At 38.5% G+C, this 24,265-nt stretch overlaps 1 protein-coding gene across 1 annotated transcript in view; it reads left to right on the top strand.

The window, feature by feature from the left end:
* LOC124158023 (nesprin-1) overlaps positions 1-24,265 on the top strand; it is a 199,545-nt gene that overhangs the window by 105,050 nt on the left and 70,230 nt on the right. The window contains exons 38-55 of the mRNA XM_046533169.1: positions 417-569; positions 3,969-4,336; positions 5,072-5,348; positions 6,290-6,454; positions 7,300-7,460; positions 8,891-9,053; positions 9,880-10,029; positions 10,112-10,279; positions 11,725-11,895; positions 12,181-12,336; positions 12,792-12,944; positions 14,592-14,759; positions 16,403-16,556; positions 21,301-21,476; positions 21,643-21,774; positions 21,896-22,087; positions 23,018-23,302; positions 23,992-24,249. Of these exons, the coding sequence (XP_046389125.1) occupies positions 417-569; positions 3,969-4,336; positions 5,072-5,348; positions 6,290-6,454; positions 7,300-7,460; positions 8,891-9,053; positions 9,880-10,029; positions 10,112-10,279; positions 11,725-11,895; positions 12,181-12,336; positions 12,792-12,944; positions 14,592-14,759; positions 16,403-16,556; positions 21,301-21,476; positions 21,643-21,774; positions 21,896-22,087; positions 23,018-23,302; positions 23,992-24,249 (3,450 nt within the window). The remainder of the gene's footprint in view (positions 1-416; positions 570-3,968; positions 4,337-5,071; positions 5,349-6,289; positions 6,455-7,299; positions 7,461-8,890; positions 9,054-9,879; positions 10,030-10,111; positions 10,280-11,724; positions 11,896-12,180; positions 12,337-12,791; positions 12,945-14,591; positions 14,760-16,402; positions 16,557-21,300; positions 21,477-21,642; positions 21,775-21,895; positions 22,088-23,017; positions 23,303-23,991; positions 24,250-24,265) is intronic.

Raw genomic sequence — 24,265 nt, 5'->3', positions numbered from 1 at the left:
GTTTGTGTTTTTCTTTTCTTTTCTCTTTGTCACGAAGTGATTTTGCATTTCATTTATTTATTCCTTGTTGTCTTTTGAGCTTTGTATCGAGTGCCTCTATTAACTTTAGAAACTAAGTATGTATGTGCTTAAGGAGCAAAGGAAGTATTCTGTTGAATGTTTGTTTAGATGCTTTTGGAGTATACTTCATCAGTGTTTATTTTGGTTTCTTCTCTCCAAGTTTTGTCTCTATTTTTTCTTAGTTTTTTTTTGTTGTAATTATTTAGGCAATGCCTTGTGAATTGTTATGTATTAGTTTTGTTTCATCTGCTGAGGAATATGTACTATTTTTTCCTACATCCATCTGAATGTTTATATCCTCTAGGCAAGAAGTTGAAACTGGAAATACTAATATATTTTTTCTGTTGCTATTTCAGTCTTTGATAGTTAGTGTTCAACAAAATGATGCTGACCTTGATAAGCTTCGGGACTCATCAACTGAGCTGGTTCAGAAAAGTGGAGAATCTCGCATATCAGTCAATGTTCAGCAGATAACCTCAAGATTTCAATCCATTCAAGTGACCGCAAAGGTGAGAGCGTCTTTCATTTGATGCATGAAAAATGTATTCTTGCCAAGTGGAATGAGCCTCGACACTACGGGAGATTTATGAGTCAGCCCTCTGTAGATAATACACCTTCCTTGCAACGTTTGGAATTCTGATTTGATTGAAAGAAAAGATGCAATCGCTCTAGTAAGAGCTATGGTGTCATCAGACTTTAGCAGTCATGTTTGCTATAGATATTGCCAATATGTATCAGTACATATTAACTTAAAGAATCATTGGTATGGAGAATCAAATCATCCCAACTCAAAAGTGAGGGCAGACACCTTTGATTTGTTGGGCTGGCACAAAGGCAGCATATGCAGATTCCTCTGTTATAATGAAACTTTCGAAGAAGTTCTTGGAGTGCTGTCTCCTTGAACTACAAAAAATTAAGGTGAAGCTAGATGAACTCGATTAGAGTTGTGACGCACGTGATGACCTGATAAGCACAATGTCGGTGGCCAGTGCCATGATGTTTTCTTGCTGATTGTGTACACAATTGCTTATCCATAATGCTTGCTGTTGAAAGTTTTCACGCTGGATTCTTTTGATGCATTTTAGAATTGAAAGAGGCATGTTTAGTTGTTCATATTTTTGATGCCGGACTTTCAAATTGAATACATCTATTCTGCAAGTTTCCTCAAATTAAAACATACTGGCTGAATGCATGTTGGTGTTTGGATTGTGCGTAGGGGAGAGTGGTGGTCTATTGTGCAGGGGTCTCCAGACTACGGCCTACATCCGTCCCGCCAAATAAACCCCTGTGTGTTGCCCATCTAATCTGGAACTTGATTTAATGAAATTTTTAAGTCAAAACGACAGACACTAATTTGGTTGCATAAAACTAAGGGCTGGAATATATTTAGTATACACCCATGTCTCGTATAGCGCAAGGGATGCGATCCTTGGGGTCTTTGCGCTATACGAATTTGTGTTATACGAGAGCGTTTTAACATAGGGAAGATAGGGATGCGTTCCTGGTAGCATAGGTCTTTGGTATTGAATTTCCTCTAAAACATCTATATTCCCATAAAAAGCCTTAGAAAACATTATTTCTATAAATATTTATAGTTTAAAACATCTTTAAAGATAGTATTCACGCATTCAAAGACTTTTATTCACGTTAAAAAAAATTCTTACGTGCTTTCGAAATTCCATCCTGTCGTGCGGGTGGGCTAACATCTGCTATCTCAGGAGATCGTAATGCGTTGCCGGCAGTTGACGATTTTTCAAACTAGTCTGAAAACAACTGTTGTGTCACCCAGGCCCTTTTGTCGCTCATCGAAATGACAGGAAAATGCTACTTTAAATGCCATTTCATAGCTAGCGGAGTTTATGAATGATAAATCATTTTAATTTGAAGTCCTCCGAGTCATTAGCAGCTACGTGAAACAGTCTTTAAATGCCTTGAAACCTGACCCAGGTTTTCCTTCCCTGAAAATGAATGAACGAGAATGCATTCTTTTCCAAAAGAATATCGTCTCGTCAACACTAAATCTAGTTGAGGGGGAAAGGAGCCACTTTCAATAACAGCTTGGAGTTCATCAGAAAATGTTGTGGTGGCTGCACTATCAACACTTGCAGATTCACCTGATATCGCCGCACTGAAAATACCTGCTTGCCGTTTAAATTCTGGAACCAACCGCTTTCACTAAATGTCTCGGAGCGATTACCACTCTCGTCTTTTTGTACTGATTCACCATGAACTTTCCGTACGTGTAGACCGCTTGGTTGAAGTTGGTGCGGCTGAGGTCACTGATATTTTAGCTTCGTCTTTATTCAGAATAAGGCATCGTGAGTTTAAACTTCCACGCAATATCGCTTTGACGCTCTCCATTTTCAAAGCAATTGACCTCTCTCAAGTCCTCTTCTAGGTTTATGGTTTTTCTTGATAAATTATTGATTTTTCTACACGCATTCCTATTTTTTGCCATATTCTCTTGGTTTTTACTCTGTATGGCTCTATCTAAATCACCTTCTGCTGAACTGTATTCCTGAGACGCAGAAGGCCTATGACTGCGGGGAGGGAACGAAGCCATTGTGTTTGAGACTCTATAGCGGACCCTTTTATGTGTTGATGCTATTCATGCGCAACTCGGCCACCGCTCCATTTCTCCCCCGTGAATACCGATGACCTTGAAGGCTTTAGCGTAGACCCTCTACCTGGAAGTCAATCGCCCGGTAACCTACGACGGCAAAAATACGTCTCAAACCGTATTGCTGAAAAAAAAACTCATTTCCACTAGCCCCACGCTTAATTAACGATCTAAATTATTTATTATCATTCTGTTAAGGAGACGAGATAAATCTTCGGTAGGCCGGCTATCTGGACTCAATGACGAGTAATACTTTTGGCAATTGCACAGCAATGAATTTCGATTAATATATAAACAAAAAAGAAGATTTGAGGCAAGAAATAATATTAATATGTGTAAATTGATAGAAATTACGTGTGTACGTAGCGCAAGTTCACGTTTCATCACGAGAGCGTTTAAAATTTTTGATTAGGCTACACTGCGTTGCAATGTTTCCCCGAGGAACGAATTTGCGCTATATCGAAATTGCGCTATACGAGACATGGGTGTACTCTGATTTTTTCCAAAAAGATATTTTTTTATTTTTCCATGTTTATGCATTTTTGAGGAAATCAAATTACTGGCACTGATTTGTATTTTGTTGATTTCTTATTCCTTTGGCCAGCATTAATGTGGGAAGCATATAATGTGGCCCTTAAATTGAAAAGTTTGGAGATCGCTGGCCTATTAGGTAGAGTGCTTGGTTACTCAGTGAAAGGTGAAATTCCTGGGCTCAAATCCTGGGTGAAGCCATCGAGTACCCTCTAACAAAATCCTGAGCTTTAAGATGCACAGGGAGAGGAACTGGCCTCCACAGTGGCGAATGCAGAAAACACTCAAGGGGGGGGCGCAAAAGATATATTGAGTTGCCTTTACTTTTATCATGATAAAAAATAATCATGACACAGGTTGAGTAAAATAAAATTTCAATTAAAGTAATTGTACACATATTTAAGACAATGCCATCTTATGATATAAAAAAATCACAATTGTGGTTCTGCAATATTTGGCAATACGGCCAGATCCGCAAGGGAGGGCAGGGCATCTGTATCCACCACTGGGCCTCCATACCACATCCTGGAAATTCTCATGCCTGTAAATGTGTATTGGGTGAGCTCTACCCTCACAAACAAACCTTTGGGTTCAATCACTGTGTGTGAGTGAGTGATTGTCTATCCAATGTTTCCATCCATGAGTTTGACCTCGTACAATCAATTAGCTTTTCCTTCTTATATTGCCATTGGTCTGTGTGGTGGTGGTAACAGTCAATCATAATTTGGCTAACCACTACCTAATATGATTATTATAGGAAATTATGAAGAAATGTGAACAATCTGTGGCTGATCACCAAGCTTACTTGAAGAAATACGATGACTGCTCAAACTGGCTGTCCAGCATGCAGCAGAAGCTGTCGAGCTGCCTCGAGGGAGACTCTGTCGTGTCCCACCAAGACCTCCAGGAGAGTATTATGGGCCTGAGGGAACTGCTCTCCGACAAGCCAAATGCGATGATGATGCTCAACAGCACAGTGGAACTCGGGGAGAAATCATATGCCACCACTGCAATTGAGGGGCGTGAGACCATCAGACTGCAGCTACAGGAACTGCAGCATGCTTTCGAGTCTCTTTTCGACAGCGCCTCGAGTAGTGAGAGGGAACTGCAAGCGAAACTATTGAGGTAGGTGCTGTGTGTGCATTTTGGCTTAAACCCATCCTTCAATAGAAAATATAATGGCTTAGAGGAGAAATTCATGAAGTTCTGTGTCACATATCTTTCTTTGTGTTGTTGACGATGTCTTTAGTGACATGGTGCTACTATAAATGTGGTAAACTGCAGCATATCTGCCGCTAAACAATTTATTTTTCTTGCTTCTTTCATATAAAGATATTTATGCATAAATTCATCTGTGGCATGAAGATTTTATTTCACATGTGATGCTGTTTCCTCTTGTCTGGAATGATTCCATTGTGTTTTGAGATTTTGTTAGGGGTTTACATTTTGCTATTGGATTTTTTAAAATTTATTACAGGGATAAAGGTTATATTAACGGAAAATTTATTTTTCTGCTATCAGTTTTGCTTGAGTAGCATTCTAATCAATTTTCAAAATGTTCCTTGTATAACATTTTTATTTATCAATGAATTACCTATAATTTTTTGTTTCTATTAACAATTTTTTGTATCTATAGGAATGAAAGAGTGTATTTTAAGGATTGGTGCCAAAATACACCCTAAAAATGAAAAATGTATTTAAAACTTGCATTTTGGCCAACATTGAATACTTATTATGTTTTAGGTCACCAGAGGTCTTTATCTCCTTGGAAACGCACGTAAAACAAGGGTGATGGTATGTTCGTTTTACTCAATGTATTTTTGGGCTCTGGTTGCACTGAACTTGTTCTTTGCTTTGCAGGTGGACTGGGTTTGAGGAATGCAGTGCCAGCATAAAGCAATGGCTCAAGGAAGTTGAGGCGCAGTTGCCTGCCGACATTGAACTGAAGACGACCCTGGATGAGAAGAGGGCCAAGTTGCAGACGTACCGCAACCTCCTTCATGACGTGAGTAACCACCAGCAGGATATAATCAACTTGAGGGACAAAGTGGACAGCCTGCCTGAGAAAAACGACAAGATTGAGCAATTGCTGAAGAGCATAAGTGAGCAGCACCAGGGCATCCTGAAAAGGTGTCAGGTGAGTCACACATTGTCAAGTACCCACCAAAGATGATGAGGGGCTTACAGAAAGTAAGAATGGATAGAGGCTCTGTTGGGCAAAAAGACGTATAGGATGAGGCGTAGCACTTCCAGAAATTAGCATTCCTATTCCCATGAGTCAGTTGCGTGGTGGTGAGGCAGCAAGTCAACATGTTTTTTCCCTCCATTTTCCGTGCAGTTCCTTACTCTACATAACTAATTGGTGGTCAGTATAGCCATTACTTGATTGTTGAACCTTATAGGTCTGAAGCAATGAATGTCACCAATGGGATTAGGTTGTTTACGGAAGGATTTCTCTATCGATGCTAACAATGAAGGAAGAAGTACGTAGTGGCATACCCATTCTCTTTCAGCCAAAAATTTAAAGTTTAGTTTTCAGATCAGTAAATTGTGGTATCCATTTTTTGGAACCAAAGAGGGATATTGTTAGTCATACTGTAGTTACACAAAGTACCACCATTGATATTTCTGCATTTTTGAGACCCTTAATACCTTGAAAAATTATTAAATAGGAAAGGAGGAGAATGCTGTCTCGTGGTGTTTCACTCCTTCACGACACTCCCTCTACCACCAAGCTCACTCTGGACTATATGTGACATTTGATGATGATCCACCCTAATCTAAGGACCTGACAACATTAGATTACAATCTTTCTTAAGAATTGGAGTAGCTGGAGTTAGGCTATGGCCTACAAAAGCTGGTGCTCAGGCTTTAAAATTGTATTGACCTCAATGGCAGCTTTGTGGAATTTTGATAACATATTTTGGCACTAACTCTTTTAATTTCATTCAAATATAAATATTTTTTTTACTAACTTTATTTTCTTACTTTGTGGTCGCCCCTTGTAAACCATGTTGACATTCTTTGTATTATGTGTTGAAACTTTTTCCATTCACCCTTCTTTTTATTTTGAATCAGAACTTTGTGGAGCAGTATGAAGCCATCGTCAGTGATCATCAGCAATACAGTAAGGCAGTAATGGACACTCAAGAATGGCTGGAAGCCACTCACAATACTGTTCTATATTGGGAGGATACAGACCTTGAAAGGATTTCTCTTTTGGCTAATTTGGAGAGGCTGAAGGTTTGTACTACCTATGCCAGTATGCCAGTTTTGCGATTGTGTGAGAATTAATTGTCACGTTAGGCTGTATCAACTAAGGTTCCATAAAGTATGTACACCTGAAATCATGATATTGGTAGCTCTAAAACTTATCCATTTGATGCCTGAAGTGAAAAAGTAGTACATTAATCAATGCAAAATTAATCCATCTGGCATTTTTGATTAGGGATTGATTATAAACTTAAGAGAGAGATTTTAAAGAAAAAATGATCTCAATGGAGCTCAAGGAAAGCAATATTTTATGTAAAGGTTGATATGTATTGCTGATGGAAACATTCTATGGCCAGTGATGAAGCAGTGTTACAAAGCTGTCACGTGAAGAGGAGTTCATTTGAAGAAATACTTTCTTAAATTATTATAAGTTTTTGTTTTATTGGGGCTCTAAGTTCTAGCTTTAGCCTTAGCTCCATGTATGTTCTGGCTGGGAGTGGTTGGAACCCGTTGTGGGCATTTAAGATGGTGGGAATGTAAAGTTTATCATTTCATCCGAGGTATTTAAATTCTGTCTCCTCATTGAGCCATTAAGTTATTGAGAACAATCCTTCAGCTGACCTGAGATAATCTCGCAAAACTTTAATGTGGGCAAAAAAAAAAACCAAATGAATTTGTCAACATCATGCATGTAGGTCATTTGTGGGAATGTCACATTAATTTGAAAAGTCATCCATTGACAATTTTTCTATCAGATAATCAAACTCAACATATTGATCCCTGTAAGTTTGACTATGGTGATTCATTAGTTCATGTGAGGAGTCTGAGTCTTAAATTTTGGCTCAAAAGTGGTAAGTTGAATACTTTTTGTTCAGAACCTGTATGCCAGTCTGCCGGAGGAGGAGCACCGAATACATCAGATTCGGGCGCTTGGAGAGAAAGTGATCCCGGGAACTGTGGAGTCGGGCCAAGTGAACATTCGATCTCAAATTGACTCATCACAGCAGGAATGGGAGGGTCTCACTTCAGCCATAAGGTAAGATTACAATGTTTTCTCATGTCACTCCATGTATAAGTTTCTATAAAGCAGTATCATAATAGATCCCCATTTCGAGGGGCCAGACCCTCCCGGCTTCCTCCCTCATATTCATCCCTGAAGAGACTACTATTTGCAACTCTTAAGCATTGGTTTGGGTCCAGTGAAGAGCATAATCTCAGTGATAAGAGGTCAATGTACCTGTCAGAACACTCCTGGTATATTTGTCAAATTCATTGCGGTAATTTTGGCCCTTAGGGTTTGCATATCTCTCTAAATCTCGTGCATTCACTGGCTTATAGTGCTTAGTAGTGACTCACAATGATAGAAGATGTGCTGGGGCAAGATCAATATAAGGTTAGGTTAACTCATTTCAAATGAAGACAAACCGAGATATTTTATATTTTAACGTGTACCAATGATAGTAAATATGACGGAGTAACCTCAGCCATACCTTTATGCATGATTTATTAAACTAACTCAGACAAGAGCACCTGGGGTAATAGGCAAAAGAATAACCTCAAATGCTGTTTCTAGAGTCATTGTTATTAACTTTTAGGCATAAATTGGGAAAGTAATCCTCCCTCCATGTTACCAAGTTTCACAATGTTTTAGGAAGGTGATGGAGGGTTTCATGTTTTGGTGGCAGCTGAAGGAATAGTCTTAGTGATGATAAGTTATACAGTTCTGCACATGAATGCAATTCAGGAAGGGTTTCAATGGTTGATTTGTTTTCAAAACACAAGATGTAGTGTCAGGTATGTTTGTCAAAGAATGTTTGGTGTATTCAAACTATGGTTTGTGTATTGTACCATAGATTTAACCTAAAAAATCATGTGTCTGAGTGTACTACATACATATTATGAGAGTGCTTCTTTGAAAGTGAAGGGATTATAGTAAAGCAAATGTGTTTGTCTAAGTTACCCCCTGCAGCTAAAAATAACTCTGCGTTCAGCATTGTTACTTTTTAAGTGTTGAATAGGTCAGGAAACAGTTGCATTTTACTGATATCTAAATATAATGTTTTTCAATGTTCGGCTGTTGAAATTTGGGTCAATTTCCATGCTTTGAATTAGTTTTTAATGAAGGGCAAAAAGTAAGTCATGGTATGGGATTTGTAATAGAAATTTGAATCCAGTGCTGAATTTATGGCTAGTTTTATAAAATAGTAATCATAAGTTATGTAGCCGTTGGCATGAAACCAAAAAGAAATGTTCTGCCTTCAGTCCAGATAGTATCAAAATGGTAGCTTGGTAACAAAATGAATTTTAATTGGTATCTGCCAATCAATGGCTATAAATGGCCTAAGATTAGTTTTCTAGCCATGGTTTTATACATGATTTTATTTTGCATGATTTTATTTTGCCTGTGGCATTTACATTATGAGTTGATCAAATGTAAATATTTTGTGTTTGTTTGGATGACTTCAGATCAACTATCGAAGCTTTTGAAAGCAAGCTACAGCAATGGAATGAGTATGAGTCTCTGAAGGACCAGTGCTTGGCTTGGATAAGAGATACGGATACAAAATTGCATGCTGTTGATCTCCAGCCTACTCTGAGGGAGAAGAAAGAGCAGTTAGAAATGTTGAAGGTTTGATTTTTTTCCTGCATATGTCTGTTTATTAACCTGTTAAATTTGGACCCACCAAATTCCCCCCAGGAATGGGTTCACTGTGATAATCTTACTGAAAATATGAATCGCATTCCTATCATCAATGTCGAGCTCGTTTTCTTTGAAAAAAGGCTGATTTATGCGTTACAATTGCAAGTTAGTTGTTTGAAACTGAAAGTACATAAATTCCTAATCATCTTAGTTCATATTAGGGGTTCTGTTTATCTTTGTGACTGATTTACATCGTCTCTTGAGGACAATGCTTCTGATTTATGTAGTTTTTTTCATCACTTACGCATAGTTGTTGATCCACTATTTTTATGCTGTGATTGTAACGTTTAGTGTGATTTACTATCGAGGCATCGGCAATAAGTAAGTGAAATGCATTCTCATCTCCCTCACCTGTCAAACACTATTTGATGTCATTTAGCTATTTATACATTTGGTGGATAGTTGGTCTGAATGACAGAAATAGTGCTTCTAATATTGACAACTGGATACCTGGGAACACAAGCATTATATACAAATGCTCCCAAACAGAGAGCTAAGAAACTAAAATTTGCTGCAAATTGCCATAGGTTTGTGGTTAACATTGACCTTGACATTATGGTCACTAGGTTGTAGTTCTTGGGATCAGATGTGTTCTCTGGCAAGAGTATTAATTAAAAATAGGGTTGGACGGATCCAGGATTTTTTAAGGATATTTTAAATTTTAATCTAAATCTTAAATTTAAATCTTACTCTGGATGAAGTGAATGATTAATGTTGCATGCTCTCAGTTAGTGTTGTCTTCTTCTCTTGGCAGACGTTACAAGGAGAGGTTCGAGCAAAGGAACTCGAGATTGACGCTGTCACAGAGAGGGCTCAGCAACTCTACAAGGGTTCCATCAGTGCTCGAAGCTCTCAGATATCAGAGTTGGGTCTCAAGTACCAACAAGTTTCTCACAAAGTCAAGGTATGTCCCTGATGTTTTGTGCAAGGTTTGTCAAAGTAAATTATGGCTATGGTCATATCATTAATTTTTTCAACCTTTGTAGGATCTAGCAAGCCGCTGGAATCAGTACGTTTCCACTCACCAAGAATTTGACAGTCGCGTCGAGGAATGCACTCAGTGGCTTCAAGATATTAAGAATAAATTGTCTTATTGTTCTGATTTGAGTGCATCATCTCAAAAGGATCTGGAAGGAAAGCTGGAAACAATTCAGGTACGTTGTCTTTTCCCACCATGTCTAGTTTCATTTGAGTTCAATCTAGATAATAAAAATGAATCTACATAGCTTGAAGTAAGGCATAGGTGTAGTCAACTCTCAGAAAAAAGGTATACCATCGGAGTGCTCTAACTCAATGTTTGAAATTTAGGGGTCATTAACTAAATTTTAATTAAACGCAATGAGATTGCATCTAAGTTGTGAGTGGTAATTCCTTTGGAAACTCTTCCTAGTCACTGATCATTTCTCTCAGGAAAATAATGCTTTGCAATGTGCTCTTCAGTGGCGATTGGTTTTGTTGCTAAGTAACATCACGAGGAACAAATACCAATGGGAAGGGAGGGAGGAGGAGTTTTTTTCTCTTATGTTGTTTCTCTCTTATGATAAGAGGGGAGGGAGGGTGGGGCAGGAGGCATTTTGCACACGTGGGGTGGAAGGGGACGGATAAATTCTCCGTGACGCGCAGTGCGTGTGAGTGGATGGATGGGTGTGAATGGCAAGTCCTTTTGAGGTCGTGCATTTGGACTCACACTTTCTCCAGAGTGCATGTGATGTCAAATCTCCAAATTTTCCAGGCTGTCTATTTGGGCCCTCCCTCCTATTCTCCTCCCTTATTTATTTCGCTCTTTTAATGTCTAGTTTTGCTTAAGTGGCAGTGTAGATGTCTCAAGTTCTACAATTGGTTAGATTTTCCATGTCTCCTTCCAATGTTTCGATGAGCGACTTTCCCATCGTCCTCATGGATTCAGGAATCCACATCACACTTCTTTGACTCTTTTGCTTTATGCCATGCTTTGTTTTAAAAGCTATGCTACCGTCCATAATGTTAATTTTGGCCTTGTCATGCTCCTGAAGTGGGGTATGCAAGTCTTGCAACTTTTTCACCCTACAGTGGTGAAGGGGCTTGAATTTGGGCAGGAAACAGTGAGCAGGTTTCTTGATGTTTTAGGCGCTAGGATTTCACCTGGGATCAGGGTAGGTTTGGAATATTCAGCAAGGGAGAATCTTGTGCCGTCCGTCACTGGGGTGACTCTAGCTACCACTGGGGAAACGTGGAATTCACTGTTTCTCGAAAAAGAGAGAACCACCCTATGAAAAGAGATGGGTTGGACATTTTTCTCCTGAGACTCATGCTTGCATTGAAAAATGGGTGAGAAAATGAATTAGAAATCAGCTGTATGATCCATTAGGGTGTGTATTAATTATGAGGCCACTGTTTCAGCATGTTCATAATGCTCCGATGAAATACTCTTGTGAACTGTAGTTAAATATGCCAAAAAATTCTTCGTCCATGTAAAGATTATTCCAATTTTGGTTGTTCCGAATAGTAGCACCTTATTACACACTTTTTCGAATTTTGAGTACTTGCTGCATTACATTATTTCACTGTTTTGTGTTGCAGAAATGGTACCATAATATTAAGAGCAAATTTCATTTTTTAGGATTCTCTGCTGTACAAAGAAGAGGGCTTTGCGAAGGTGCAAGGGATTGTTGAGTTGGCCCAGAATGTGCTTGCCAACACAGCTCCCTCTGGTCATGAGCCCATCAACCAAGCACTAATCGCCCTGCAAGATGAGTGGAGTGTATTGGCTTCTAGAATGGTCGAAATCAAGGTAATCACGAATACATATCACTACCATGGAACTTGGATAATTAATTCGAACATCAAGGAACCAGTTCAAAACTTTGAACTATCCAAAAATTCGAATTAAAGAAGTCCTAAATAAATAGTTAAAAAACAATAAAAATTCATATTTCCAATCAAAACTATTTGTTGAATTGACACTCTTGAAGTATAACTATTTTGATTAACACCTATTAACAAGAGTAATTCTCACACCTTAGATGGCAAGGAGTAATGCATTATTTGCTTGCCTTTCCTTTTATTTTTCTTTCAGGCAAATCTTGATGACTCTATTCAGCGGTGGGCTGGGTTTTTGGAGCAAATACATCAGCTGAACAAAACAGTTGAATACATAGAGGGAGTCTTCAATGAACTATCTGAATATCAAACCACAATGTCTGAGAAAAGGACTCAACTTGAAAGATTAAAGGTAGATATGAAATGGAAGTTTTTTTGATGGACAGACTATTTTCAGGTTATTTTATTGTTTTTTACGCGTTTCAATACAATGAAAACCGGGTCAGGAAATCCTCGGATGATGTAATTCCTCATCAAAACAAGTGTTGAGAAGTGTTGACAGTGGTTGATGCGAATGTATGATTTTCCTCATTCCCTCTAATTGCTACTTTGTCCAATTATTTTATCAGTTAATTTTCCCTCGTTGAAATGATGAAGTACAATGCTCTGTTTGAATTTTATTGCATGAAACTTGGAAAAAATAATTGTGTTCTTAGAAATTGATGTGAAGAGTGCATATACATTTGTAGAGATTCATTGTCTTATGATTATTTTTAGTTAAGAATTGATAGAAATATTTTTCGGAGCCATCATTCATCATCAAATTTTATCTCAGACTTGATCATTATTTTTTCTCATTCATTTTAGTGTCTTGATGAAAAAGCTCGGTGTGAGAAGATAGAAGTGGAAAGTTTGAAATCCAAAGCTGCTGAAATGCTGGCCAGTGGTCAGCAAAGCCTGGCTGCATCTCAGGCGCAAGAAATCCTCAACAAGTTTGATACTCTTGTGGAGAAAATCAAGGTTGGTAATTTCTATTTTTAATCCCTCCATGATGTAGCGATGAACTCTTGACCACTTTATACATACGTAGATGTCCACCTCTTGAGTTTTGGTTCGTAGTGAATTGCCTAGTCATTCTGATGCCTATGGTTTGATATATGTACGATGTAATTGCTTTCTCGGAGGCTTCAAACTTGAAATTGTATTAATTAGCAAGGCGAAAGCAATCATTGAACCTTCAAGAAATGTGAAATAAAAATTAAAATATTGAAGATTCAACGGTTGTTTTGCCCAATCGTTTCAAGCACAGCAGACTCCCGATTATCCGGTTGCAGTCTATCCGTGTTGCGGCTCATCCGTGCCTGAGTTTTACACTTTTCCGATGTTTTCCGCGATCTTTAAAAAAAAACAAAAATGACGCAAAAGCACCAGGATATTCCCGTTTTAAAACTAGGCTACCCTGGACTTATTATTTCCATTAGAATTCCTTCGATAAAATGCAATTATTTTATTTATGTACTTGGTGACAAGGAATGTTTCAAGTCTACTTGGATGTCTGCTTTAGCAGTGCTGACGACGATCAGCCGTGGAAGAAATCTTGATTAATTTTTAAAGATCCTTCAATGTTTATCTAATCATAAATTAAAAAACGTTATTAACAGTCTTAAATTGCTTATTTCATAATGCAAATTTGCAATTATTGCCGTGGCCTCACATGCAGTTGAACACAGCTCAAGGGAACTGGAGATTTCGTCACACTCGGGCATGTTTACGCCACGATGAGTCGAGATCAAACTAGAGAGAAAGGGAATAGTAGAAGTGAAGGCAGCAAGGGAAGGGGAAGGAGAGGCAGCATGAGTCATAGTCGGGCAATCGCCTGCGTAGACAATTTTCCATAAGTTCTGGTTTCCTAAAACTGCTGCTGTGCGATGTGGTGATTGCGCACCCATTGCCTTCGCAGGAGTTCCTAGTTTCCTGTTTTCTTAGCAGATCCATGATCACTGAGTGCTATCGCGCACCGCGTGGTCATGGATCTGCATCCTGCAACCGTTACACCCTGGACAACTTGTGCGACTATGTGGTGTGGTGCCTGACGGTGTAGTTTCAGATGTTGCACATAGGTTTTGAAGCATTTCTGGAAACCACTTTTCTGAATCCATGATCTTGCAGCCACGGATGCATGGTTTCCCGAAACCAGGCATTACACGGAGCAGTAGGTATGTGAGTACAATCACGTTTTCGCCCCTAAAAAGATCGCGGTCGGGAAAAGAAAGATCTAAATGATTCTAGATAGCAATCTAAAATAACCGACGATGTGCATAGATAATATTTAATCGTTTGATTTATATGAACTATTATGAATATTAAATGATATTCAAGTGAAAGTGATGGATTATTCATGTTTTCCGTTTATTCGTGCTGCCTCGCTCCCCATCCCCATTAGCCCCCGGGATAATCAGGAGTATGCTGTAGCTGAAATTTCCTAGCCGTTTAGAAAGCAATGTATCTGCTGAAATGTTGCCTGAAATATAATTTGACATTTAATTTTGGACCAAAACTCAAAATGAAAACGTGTCAATGCTTAAAATTTCCTGGAATCAGTGAACACATTTGATGAATACAATATTAGTTAAAAATATTGATGATACATGTATGTTTCCTTTATAGGTTTTGCTGGTTGAACGTGAGGACCAATACAGATATCATCGTTTGTATAAGGAGGCCCAGGATGACCTCATAGCGTGGGTTGCCCGTGCTCGAGAGAAAGTTCCGGCAATGAAGCAGAGGTCTCTAAGTGATAAGCTTGCTATTGAAAGTGCTGTTGCTCCTCTTGAGGTATGTTTCTCATGTTTGCTCCCTTCAATGCCCTATACCCACTTTACTCCATTTTGTGTTGGAGCCATGGATGGCAATCAGAACAAAATCAAAAACCAGAAAATTGTCCATAATTTTGCTATGGAGAAAAAAAATTTGGGACAAAACTAAACCCAAGGAGCAAAATATGGGGTCAAAACAGATCAGAATCCAAACTCCATAAATTAAAGGCTCGGAAGAGATGTTAACACAATTTACGTTTGCCCCGCTGAGACTACGTGATTTACCTTCAAATGGTTTAGTTTCAACCTCAAACCTAAGGCAGTTCTTATGTTGGCATGTTTGCTAAAGATTATTTTTTCTGATGGATCAAAACTATTGCATTTTGCCTTATCCACTCTTTTTTCTGGTTTGAACTAAATTCATGCAGAGGGTATTGATTTTTTGAGATTTCTCTGGGAAGTATTACATATTCATCTAGAGTGCTGGGATGAAACTATTTGTCCACTGTATTTTTGTGCTTTATTATGATTGCCAATACTTGGATGTGCCAAATTTACTCAGTTTCACAAACATTCTTGTTTTGCTGCTTTTTTGTGTGTTACATGGTTACTGAGGTGAAAATGGGGGTAACTTTCTTAATTACCAGTGATGAATATTGCGATCGTTGTAAATTTTGACTCAATATCTGATCACTCATCCATCTTAAAGTGCAAATCATGTTGATGAGGCATTACGTTTGCTTTTGGTTAGTAAGGGGGACGAGAGAGAGTTAGCGAGAGGCATGCACTGAGCCAACAACCAGTGTATGGGGTTGGATTCCAGCAGCCAATCATATACCATGGGCAGCTGGACTTGAGGAAGCTCCTCAGTGCACAGAATCTCTGCGAGCTGTACTCATAGGCGTTTAGCCATATAAATCAGCCAAACTCCTCATGTAATTGCACTCAAGAGTCTTGTTTTAAGTCAGATAATGCAATGAAAATCTCATTTTACTACACTTCGACGTGTGATATTCACTCTCTTGCTTTCTGCCGATGTGCGCCAGACCACCAACTGATGTTGAGTTCCGGTGAAGCAGCATGGCTCCACCTAGACTCTTGAATGTCTGCACTAGACTACATATGTAGTCGCAATACCCTCCTTGAGGATTGAATGTGTCTCAGGGTTATGCTGGTAACAGTGGGTGGCTTGTGGAGGAACAAGGTTTGCCCTCAGACCCTTATAGTAATCTTATTTTTACCCTTGTATGAATTGATTGGGGGAGAGAGGCAGTGATCTCTGGTTTATAAATTGTTTCTGTGGCTTATGTGGGCACAGTTGTTTTCACTACAAGGGATAATTGTTTTCCTCCTAGCTACTATGTTTGTTTTGTTGGAAGCAAATGTGAGGGCTAATATTAAATTGGAGCTGGGAGATATTTGGATGCAACCTGTTATGATGTGTAATCATTTATCTTTTCCAATAGGTACACATAAAATTTACCTACTATCAGTGATTATTGCTTCATTTTTGTACTGATATCCAAGCATGTTATTCTATGCTTAGCGAACTGATTCAATGCGAGTGATTGCTTTTTTATTTTTTCCCTTCCGTTTGTTGGATTGATTGTATTTACGTTGAGTTTGATGAGCTGTTCATGTTGTGTTGTGTTTTGTCCCTAGGCTCTGCTCAATAAGAAAGCTCAGGGAGAGTTGTTGGTGGAACACCTTCATCACACTGGAGAAGTGGTGCTGGCAAGCACCTCTCCTCAAGGACAAGAGATCATAAGGAATGAAATCAAAGCACTAGGTGAAAGTTTCGAAGGACTCTTCAAGGGTAAGTTCACAACATAATACATATGGAGTGAACTGAAAATTATTCTATGAGTTTAATCCGTGAAGGGGTGAGTGCCCTCAATAGTCCTGGCAAACAGTTGAGAAACTCATTTTCAAGTCTAGTATTTTGGATACTAATCCATCTGTTTGAGGGAAATGCACTAGAAATGCAAGAAAAATTATTGGTTTGTCTCCTTATTATCATCAGCAATTCATCGTAGCATTAGAAATATTTTTATCTGGCATAGTATTAAAGTGCATTGTTTTTGGAGCTCGGAAAACAGCAGCTAAATGCGCATCCATAACCTGAATAATAGCAATTATCTATGTACAGCATTGTTTTTAAAGGAAACTGTGATATATCTGCTATGTTAAGACGCAAACAAAATTTTCAAGTGCTGAACGTACTGTAAAGATGCATAGCTGATGAACATTGGAGTTACAGTGGAACCTCGATTTATCGTTTTTCAGGGGGATGGATGAAAAAAACGATGAATGCGGGAAAACGATCGATGCAGGAATGGTTGTCCAAGTTGCCTATGTCCCAGAAAACGCTAGATTTTTGCAAATTATGGCATTCATTAATGGATTCAAAAAAGATTTTAGCTGATTACAGGAATATTATTACTTTATCGAAACACTTAGGTCATATTGTTGATTCGACTCTTTCAAATATCCTAAAGGAACTAAATACCCCTTCTTGCTAAAAAATGTTTGCACTCCACTCGAATTTTCACTGCTATTTCACTGTAAAAATTCTTATCCATCAAATGCCATTTCAAGTACACGTATTTACGAGATAAATGTTCGTTTTATGCCTCAAACAATTGATTTCACCGTGAGTGATTGGTTATGAGATGGATCAAAGACCAAAAATAGTTTATTATTTGAAATGTTCCTTTCTTGCAATTAAATTTTTAATATGATTGAGGTAATGTGGCGTTAATCGTGAGCGGCACGCCCACCTGATCCTCGACTTCATCCCATTTCTCGTTTTCACCAGGGATCTCGCCATACTCCCACCCCTGCCGTCATGTGCTAGCGGACATACCGAGGCGTTCTGCAATATTCGCGCATTTATAGCCCGGATTCTTTTCTTCATCTTCAATTATTTTCAGTCCATCTTTTAAAGTTCTCACTTGTGTCTTCGGAAGGGCCATGGTCAGTAGACGAATAAGAATAAAACTAATAAAAATGAAACCGGACTTTATTGAACCCACACAGAAAACACTCGCTGGTTTTAAGTCAACCCACCGTGGAAAGTACGGAACCACTCGTACGAGTTGAAGTTCGGCACTAATGCTATCGCGTACGGCGTAAGCAGAGCTTACTGCAGAGGGTGAAGCATGACCATATGAATGAGCAATGAAATTTTTTATCCTATAGAGAAGGCAACTCACCCACTCAATTCTAACAATAAGTAGCATAGCTCTAGATGAGCATATGAATTCAGATTGCTAGTAGGGAGAAACAAAATATCTTGAGAAGACATCGCTTCGTTAGCAACTCAGTCAAGTGAGACTTGTAGCATAACTTGTAAATTGTAACCAGACGAAAAAAATCCGCATCAACTGCCGTGAAGCTCTCTGTCACTTGCGAGGATATCGATATTCGCCAGAAATCACCATCCTATTATTCCAACTATTTCCTTGCTTAAAATGCTTAAATAATGTTAGAAATACGTCGTGTTTGGTATCATTCTTTTTTTAATTACGTGCACATCACTAATATCTCAATCTAACAAAATTATAATACCAATTGCCGAAATTCATTTTTAGACACCTTTTGGGCTAATTGGTGATTCATGCAGCAGTTGACCTCCAGAAGTGGGGATCTTTGAAGCGAGTTGGCTAAAAAAGTCAGCGGTCAAGAAAGGGGGAGGCATGAAAAAGGTTTCTTTTGTCCTAAAGTAACTTGATATTTTTTTTCGAAGCTAAGGTCTTCGTAATACGATACCTGCTCGAGCTGGGACCTGTTTTTATTTCGGAGAAGAGGAAAGCTTCAGACGGGGGAGACGAGTGCTGAATGGAGGGGGATACCACTATGTGTCTGTCGTTATTAGCCATAAATAACACGTTGTAAACACTTCGTCTGATTTTCGTCAAACGATAGATGCGGGAAAATTATACAATGGGACCTTGATCTTCAAACGATAAATGCAGGAAAACGATACTTCGGAGAACGATAGATGCGGGAAAAAATTACGTTGTCTTTATGGAACTTAATTTGGGACCAGGAGCGGTGAACGATGAATGCGGGAAAACGATCAATGCGGGAACGATAGATCGGGGTTCCACTGTAATACCTGGGAAAATGTTTTTGCATCATTATTTTTCATTACATTTTCTATCTGGTAGAGCTGCATCAGGGATTGATAGTTTCCCTTGAGAAAAAGAGAAACTTTATTTAGCATAGGCTCTACTAATTCCAATATTGATAAGAATCGTGCATTGCTGCAGGGGCCAAATTAGCAGAGGCCGAAGAGGCAAGCATGCTCATTGAATCCTTTAAGTACGTGCATATTGTGCCGGTCCCGCCTCTCGGGTCTTGTTTAGCCCAAAACCCCTCCCCACCTCCTTTCCTCCGCTACCCGTTAGGACGAGTGGGAAGCAAAAACAGGACGACACGTAAGAAATTTTTAGGGTTCTGAGATTTCGGGCGACCAGCGCCGTTGGCTTTGCTATTAAGACAGTAAAATTGGTGGGGGGCAGAAGAATCGCTACCTTAAATAAATTTCTTTCCGGTTCTTTTTCTTTTAACATAAATGATTTTTAATGAACCGACTACTATACAATGAAATGAAATAACCCCATCGACATTTGAATTACCCCTCCAAAAGAAACAAAAAAAATTATACCCTTCAACACAAATAAATTGAAACCCTTAATAAACCATCGAACATAAAATAAATCATACAATGAATTTGCGCATATTTCAGTAACGCCTTTGTAGCACAAAAGCCGTGTTTTAGTCTTAGAGGCGATTTAAATATTTTACAATGATGAAATCAACACTCGTGAACCAATGAGAAAACAATGAGAAATTGACACTAATCACTTATCGTTCCTCTTCTTCAGACGAGAGATGGGCGAGAGAGAGCACGAAACACTCACTGGTTTCTTTTAAGGGACACACTACTTTGGCAAATATCAGTTACACTAGAAGGGAAATAGGAGCGTATAAGCTTACTCGTTCACTCGGTGGCGGGGATCGAGACCAGAAGCCACTCGGGCCAGCAGCCGGCTGATCGCGTCTGCTACACGTGGCCAGTGCTTCTTCCAAAATTCGACCCCTCGGCGATCCGGAACCTTCCTTCCGCTTAATCACAGCCCTCAGCCTACTCGGGTGCGTTTTAGCCGTAGCGTGCGTCACCTTGTTCTCTCCGTTCTGTTCTCTGCTGATTTGTTCGTTGTTTTTCTGAGACCTGTGCTCTCCCGTGCACGGCCTTTTATCCATTCTTCCCCTACCCAGCGTTCACCGCACTAACGTCGTCTGCAACGCACATGTAAACTGACGACGTTAGCGGGGACTGAGCGAACTAAATTCTTTTTTTTTTTTTCATCTCTCACTTGTTCAACGAGGCACAAATTTTGAATTGTAAGACAATACCCTTGATACCACCCTTATCTTACATAGAAAAATATAAATAAAATTTAAACCACTTAACAAAACAAAAATACAAATAAGGCGTTTCGCCACAATATGTACCTCTTCTTCACTTCATCTACATCTACATAATACCATGCAAGATGCCTAAAAGGCGTGTGGTAGGGGGTGTTAAGACACTAGCCGTTTGCAAATGAAAATGAAGTGCTCTAAGGAAATTACGACTAGCATTTATTGAAATTCTTTATGGTTCATGGCAAAACGAATTCCCATATCTATCCTTTCGGCAAGACCTCTCTCTTAATTTATCGCTTCTGTTGGACCTGGAAATATAGTGCAGTTCTAATATTATGTTCTCCGTGTCGCTCTTAAAGATAACCATTCTCAATTGTTCAAACAATCTAAGCCTAGCGTGCAGCCTCCGAGTCTCCAACGGCTCCCAGCCTAATTCGCTTAACATCTGGGTAATGTTGTCTGTACGCCTGTAGTGGTTTTTGACGAACCGCGCAGCCTTCCTTTGTATTTTATTAATTTCACGAATTAAGTCTTTCTGCACCGGATCCCATATGCTCGCTGCATATTCAAGGTGCGGTCGGACGAGTGCGAAATAGCACTTTTTTTTTACTTTCTCATCCAAAAATCTTCCCACAATACGCTTGACAAATCCTAATTTCTTTAGGGCTATTCCACAAATATTTCTTATATGTGGTCCCCACAATAGGTTCAAGGTTATTATAACTCCTAAGCAATGCACGATTCTTATCAATATTTGAATTAGCAGAGTCTATGCTAAATAAAGGTTTCTCTTTTTCTCAAGGGAAACTATCAATCCCTGATGCAGCTCTATCAGATAGAAAATGTGATGAAAAATAACGATGCAAAAACATTTTCCCAGGTACTTCACTTCGTCTGTTGCCTTTATGTTAACACCATCCACAGCACAGATGAACTCTGCAAGACTTAAAATTAGGGAGATGCAAGAGTTTCCATAAAAATCAAGTTTTGGTGCTAGCAATTAGTTGCAATGAAGTAGTTTCAATCTCTGAAACACTGATTGAAGTAGAAAAAAATGGCAAAATCCTATTTGTCCCATATCCCATATGATTGTGACTCAATTTTTGTCTCTACCCATCTTCCAGAAATCAAGCAGCAGAAAGACCAACTGGAAACAATGGTCATTCAGTGGAAGGCATATAAGGAGGAGTTTGAAAGGCTTTCGGACTGGTTGCAGCAGTTTGACATTCTGGTGAAAGCTCAGAAAAATGCTTTGCTGCCAAATCTTGCAGAGAAAAATAAGCAAGTCAATGAAGTGAAGGTATTTTTTTAAATTTTGCATGTAATAAATTCTACTGCTTGGTGTTTCAGCTGAGTGTTATGTACTTATGTATTGGCTGTGAAATGCTGCAAAAAAATGATGCATGATTTAAAATTCCTTCATTTATCCAGATGGTGATATTTCTCTCAATTTTGTAATTCTCTAGGAAATCTTGCAAGGCTTAGAAAAAGGCCAAGAACAGATTGATAAATTCAACAAGACGGCTTCATCCTTGCTGACATCTCACTTGGAGACGTATGTGAACAACCAATTACGGCATCTAAATTCAAGATATCAGGTAATTTTTCAAAACAATTAGAACAACCCTCAAGTTATTTTTCTTTCTTTATTGGAGTTTGGACTTATGAGCTATGATTGCTTATAAATTTTAATGAAAAATGCTTGTGTGGTAATTTTAGGTACAAGTGAATTTGGCCCAGGATGTGATGAAGAAGGTTGAGACTAATAGGGACCAGCACGCCCAATACGAAGATAGCTTGGCCAAGGCCAAATCCTGGATTGAAAATGCTAAACAAGTGATTAGGCAGAGCAGTGAAGCATCTTCAAACAGCAGCAAAGAAGTGTTACAAGCACGGTTGGATCAAATTCAGGTACATCAACTTTTTATTATTCATTGCCTTTTAACTTGCATTAAGGAAATTTTTAGCTCTTTCCACATTGTTTCCACTTTAGCTCTTACGTGTCTGTTAGCCATGCCAACTTGGCTTTTTGGTATAATCTACGACAAATTAAATATACAATTTAACCGGCACCCTGAATCTGGTGGTGTAGGAACTGAAGTGATACTGAATTTTGGCTGATTTCAGGTCCTGTGGTCGTAACAAGTATAATTATGGGATCTACAGTGATTTTTATGAGGACTTTGATAAGTTAAAACAAAATGATATGAAATTGAAATGAAAAATGTTTAATTTAATTAATGATAATATAAGAAAGTAATCTTTTATAATTTTTAATCGTTTCTAAATTTAAATACAGTTATATTCAACCAATCATTAATATCGCAAAACAGTCGTGGAAATCTACTGATTCCTGGAAGTTACCGATTTCTCTCTGGGTTTGCCTTGCTGTAGCTGGCATGATCTGATATACATATTTAATATGTTTCAAGTATTAAACAGGTGTTAGTTGACAGTGACTTAAGTAAATGTAGTAAGTATATGTATTTCACATAGGTTACCGGTAATTAGAATCTTGAAATAATTTTTGTTGACTTTGTTGGAGTCTTCTCTTGCATTATGGGTGTTGTAACTGTGAACACCATCCTGAGTGATGCTTGGATTGTGTGTATACAGGGAAATTGTTTGGCGTGGGAGCTACTTGGCCATTGTGTGGAAAGTGTAAAAAAAAACATATTTTACTTGTACCTATTCATACTACATCATAATGTGAAGTTTAATACATATTATCTTAAGCTCTTTCATTTTAACGATGTTTTCTTTTTTTTAAGTTGATTACTTATTTTTATTGTCAGCTATGCATACGATGTTATCCTTTTTTTACTTGTGCTCCCTTTACAGGATTTATTAAATCAGCGAGAAGAGGCTCAAAATTTGATTCACATGACCATAAACCTTGGAGAGAAAGTTGTGCGCAATACAAGATCTGATGGAAAAGATATTATCAATGCTCAACTGAAGGAAATACAAACGGATTGGGACAGGATAGTGAGGAAAATATCTACTTCCAAGGTTCATTTGGAAACAAGTCTTTTGCAATGGGCTGATTACAGCTCCTCATATTCTCAGTTGCAGCAGTGGATAACTGACAGAGAGGCCAAGTTACAACAAGTCTGTGAGCAAAAGGTATTTATCTACACATTTTCCATTTGAATTAACATCATGAATTATTATTTTTATTGCTATTTAGCAATGTATGTTGTGTTTTTTGTATGTTAGTTGTTTTTGTAAAAAAACCTTGAGTTTTACTGATTAAATATTATGGAGATTTGAGTGTGATAGGTTGTGTTTAATTGTTGAGATGTACTTTTCTGTTGTCTCCAAGGCTAGCCAGTGGCTGAGAAGGGGTTAAGAATGGAAATATCCTCATGTATAGAATAATGTCTTTCATTCAACCTTAAGCATTCGAATGATTAATGGCTATCACAAAAACTTCTCATTTTTCCAGTAATTTTGGATTTTCAATTCATGTTAATACATATCATGGAGGATTTATCCTCCCTATAGATTTTTAAGTACATATTAGTAATTATTCTCCTCTATGCATATTAATATAAAATAATTGACACTTTGAAATGTTCCTTGGCGAGGTAAATAACGTAAAAAACCCTAGGATGGGCAGTATCACAGAACACACAAGATAAAGATTAAAAACTCACATTAATAACTGAATTTTCGGTGGCATTACCACCTTCCTCGGAGTTAGGTAAAAGACTCAATACAATATCAAATAAATAATTAGTGTAGAGGTTTGCGTTTAGGATTTTGTTGAGTTTAGGCTTTATTTGCACCACTTTTTTTTTCCACATTTCCAGATTTCCAAGGCGAAGAAAGGCCAGGCATCTGGACTAAGTTCCCTCAGCATTGGGGAACGCAAGGCAACCCTAAGACAAACAGACAGTATTGTTCAAGACATTGTGTCCTTTGAGCCCATGATACAATCTGTCACTTCAAGGGCCGAGGATTTGCTTCAGCAGCAACCAGCGTCCGAGATATCCACCAAGTATGAGACTCTGAGCAAGCAGGCAAAGGAGCTGTACGCCAAACAGAAGGAAACTGTGGAACAGCACCAGGTGATACATTTTTGCT

This window comes from Ischnura elegans, chromosome 4, assembly GCF_921293095.1.
Source record: "Ischnura elegans chromosome 4, ioIscEleg1.1, whole genome shotgun sequence".
Taxonomy (NCBI): domain Eukaryota; kingdom Metazoa; phylum Arthropoda; class Insecta; order Odonata; family Coenagrionidae; genus Ischnura; species Ischnura elegans.
The sequence above is the reverse complement of the archived record's forward strand: the minus strand, read 5'-3'. Positions and strand labels throughout refer to the sequence as shown.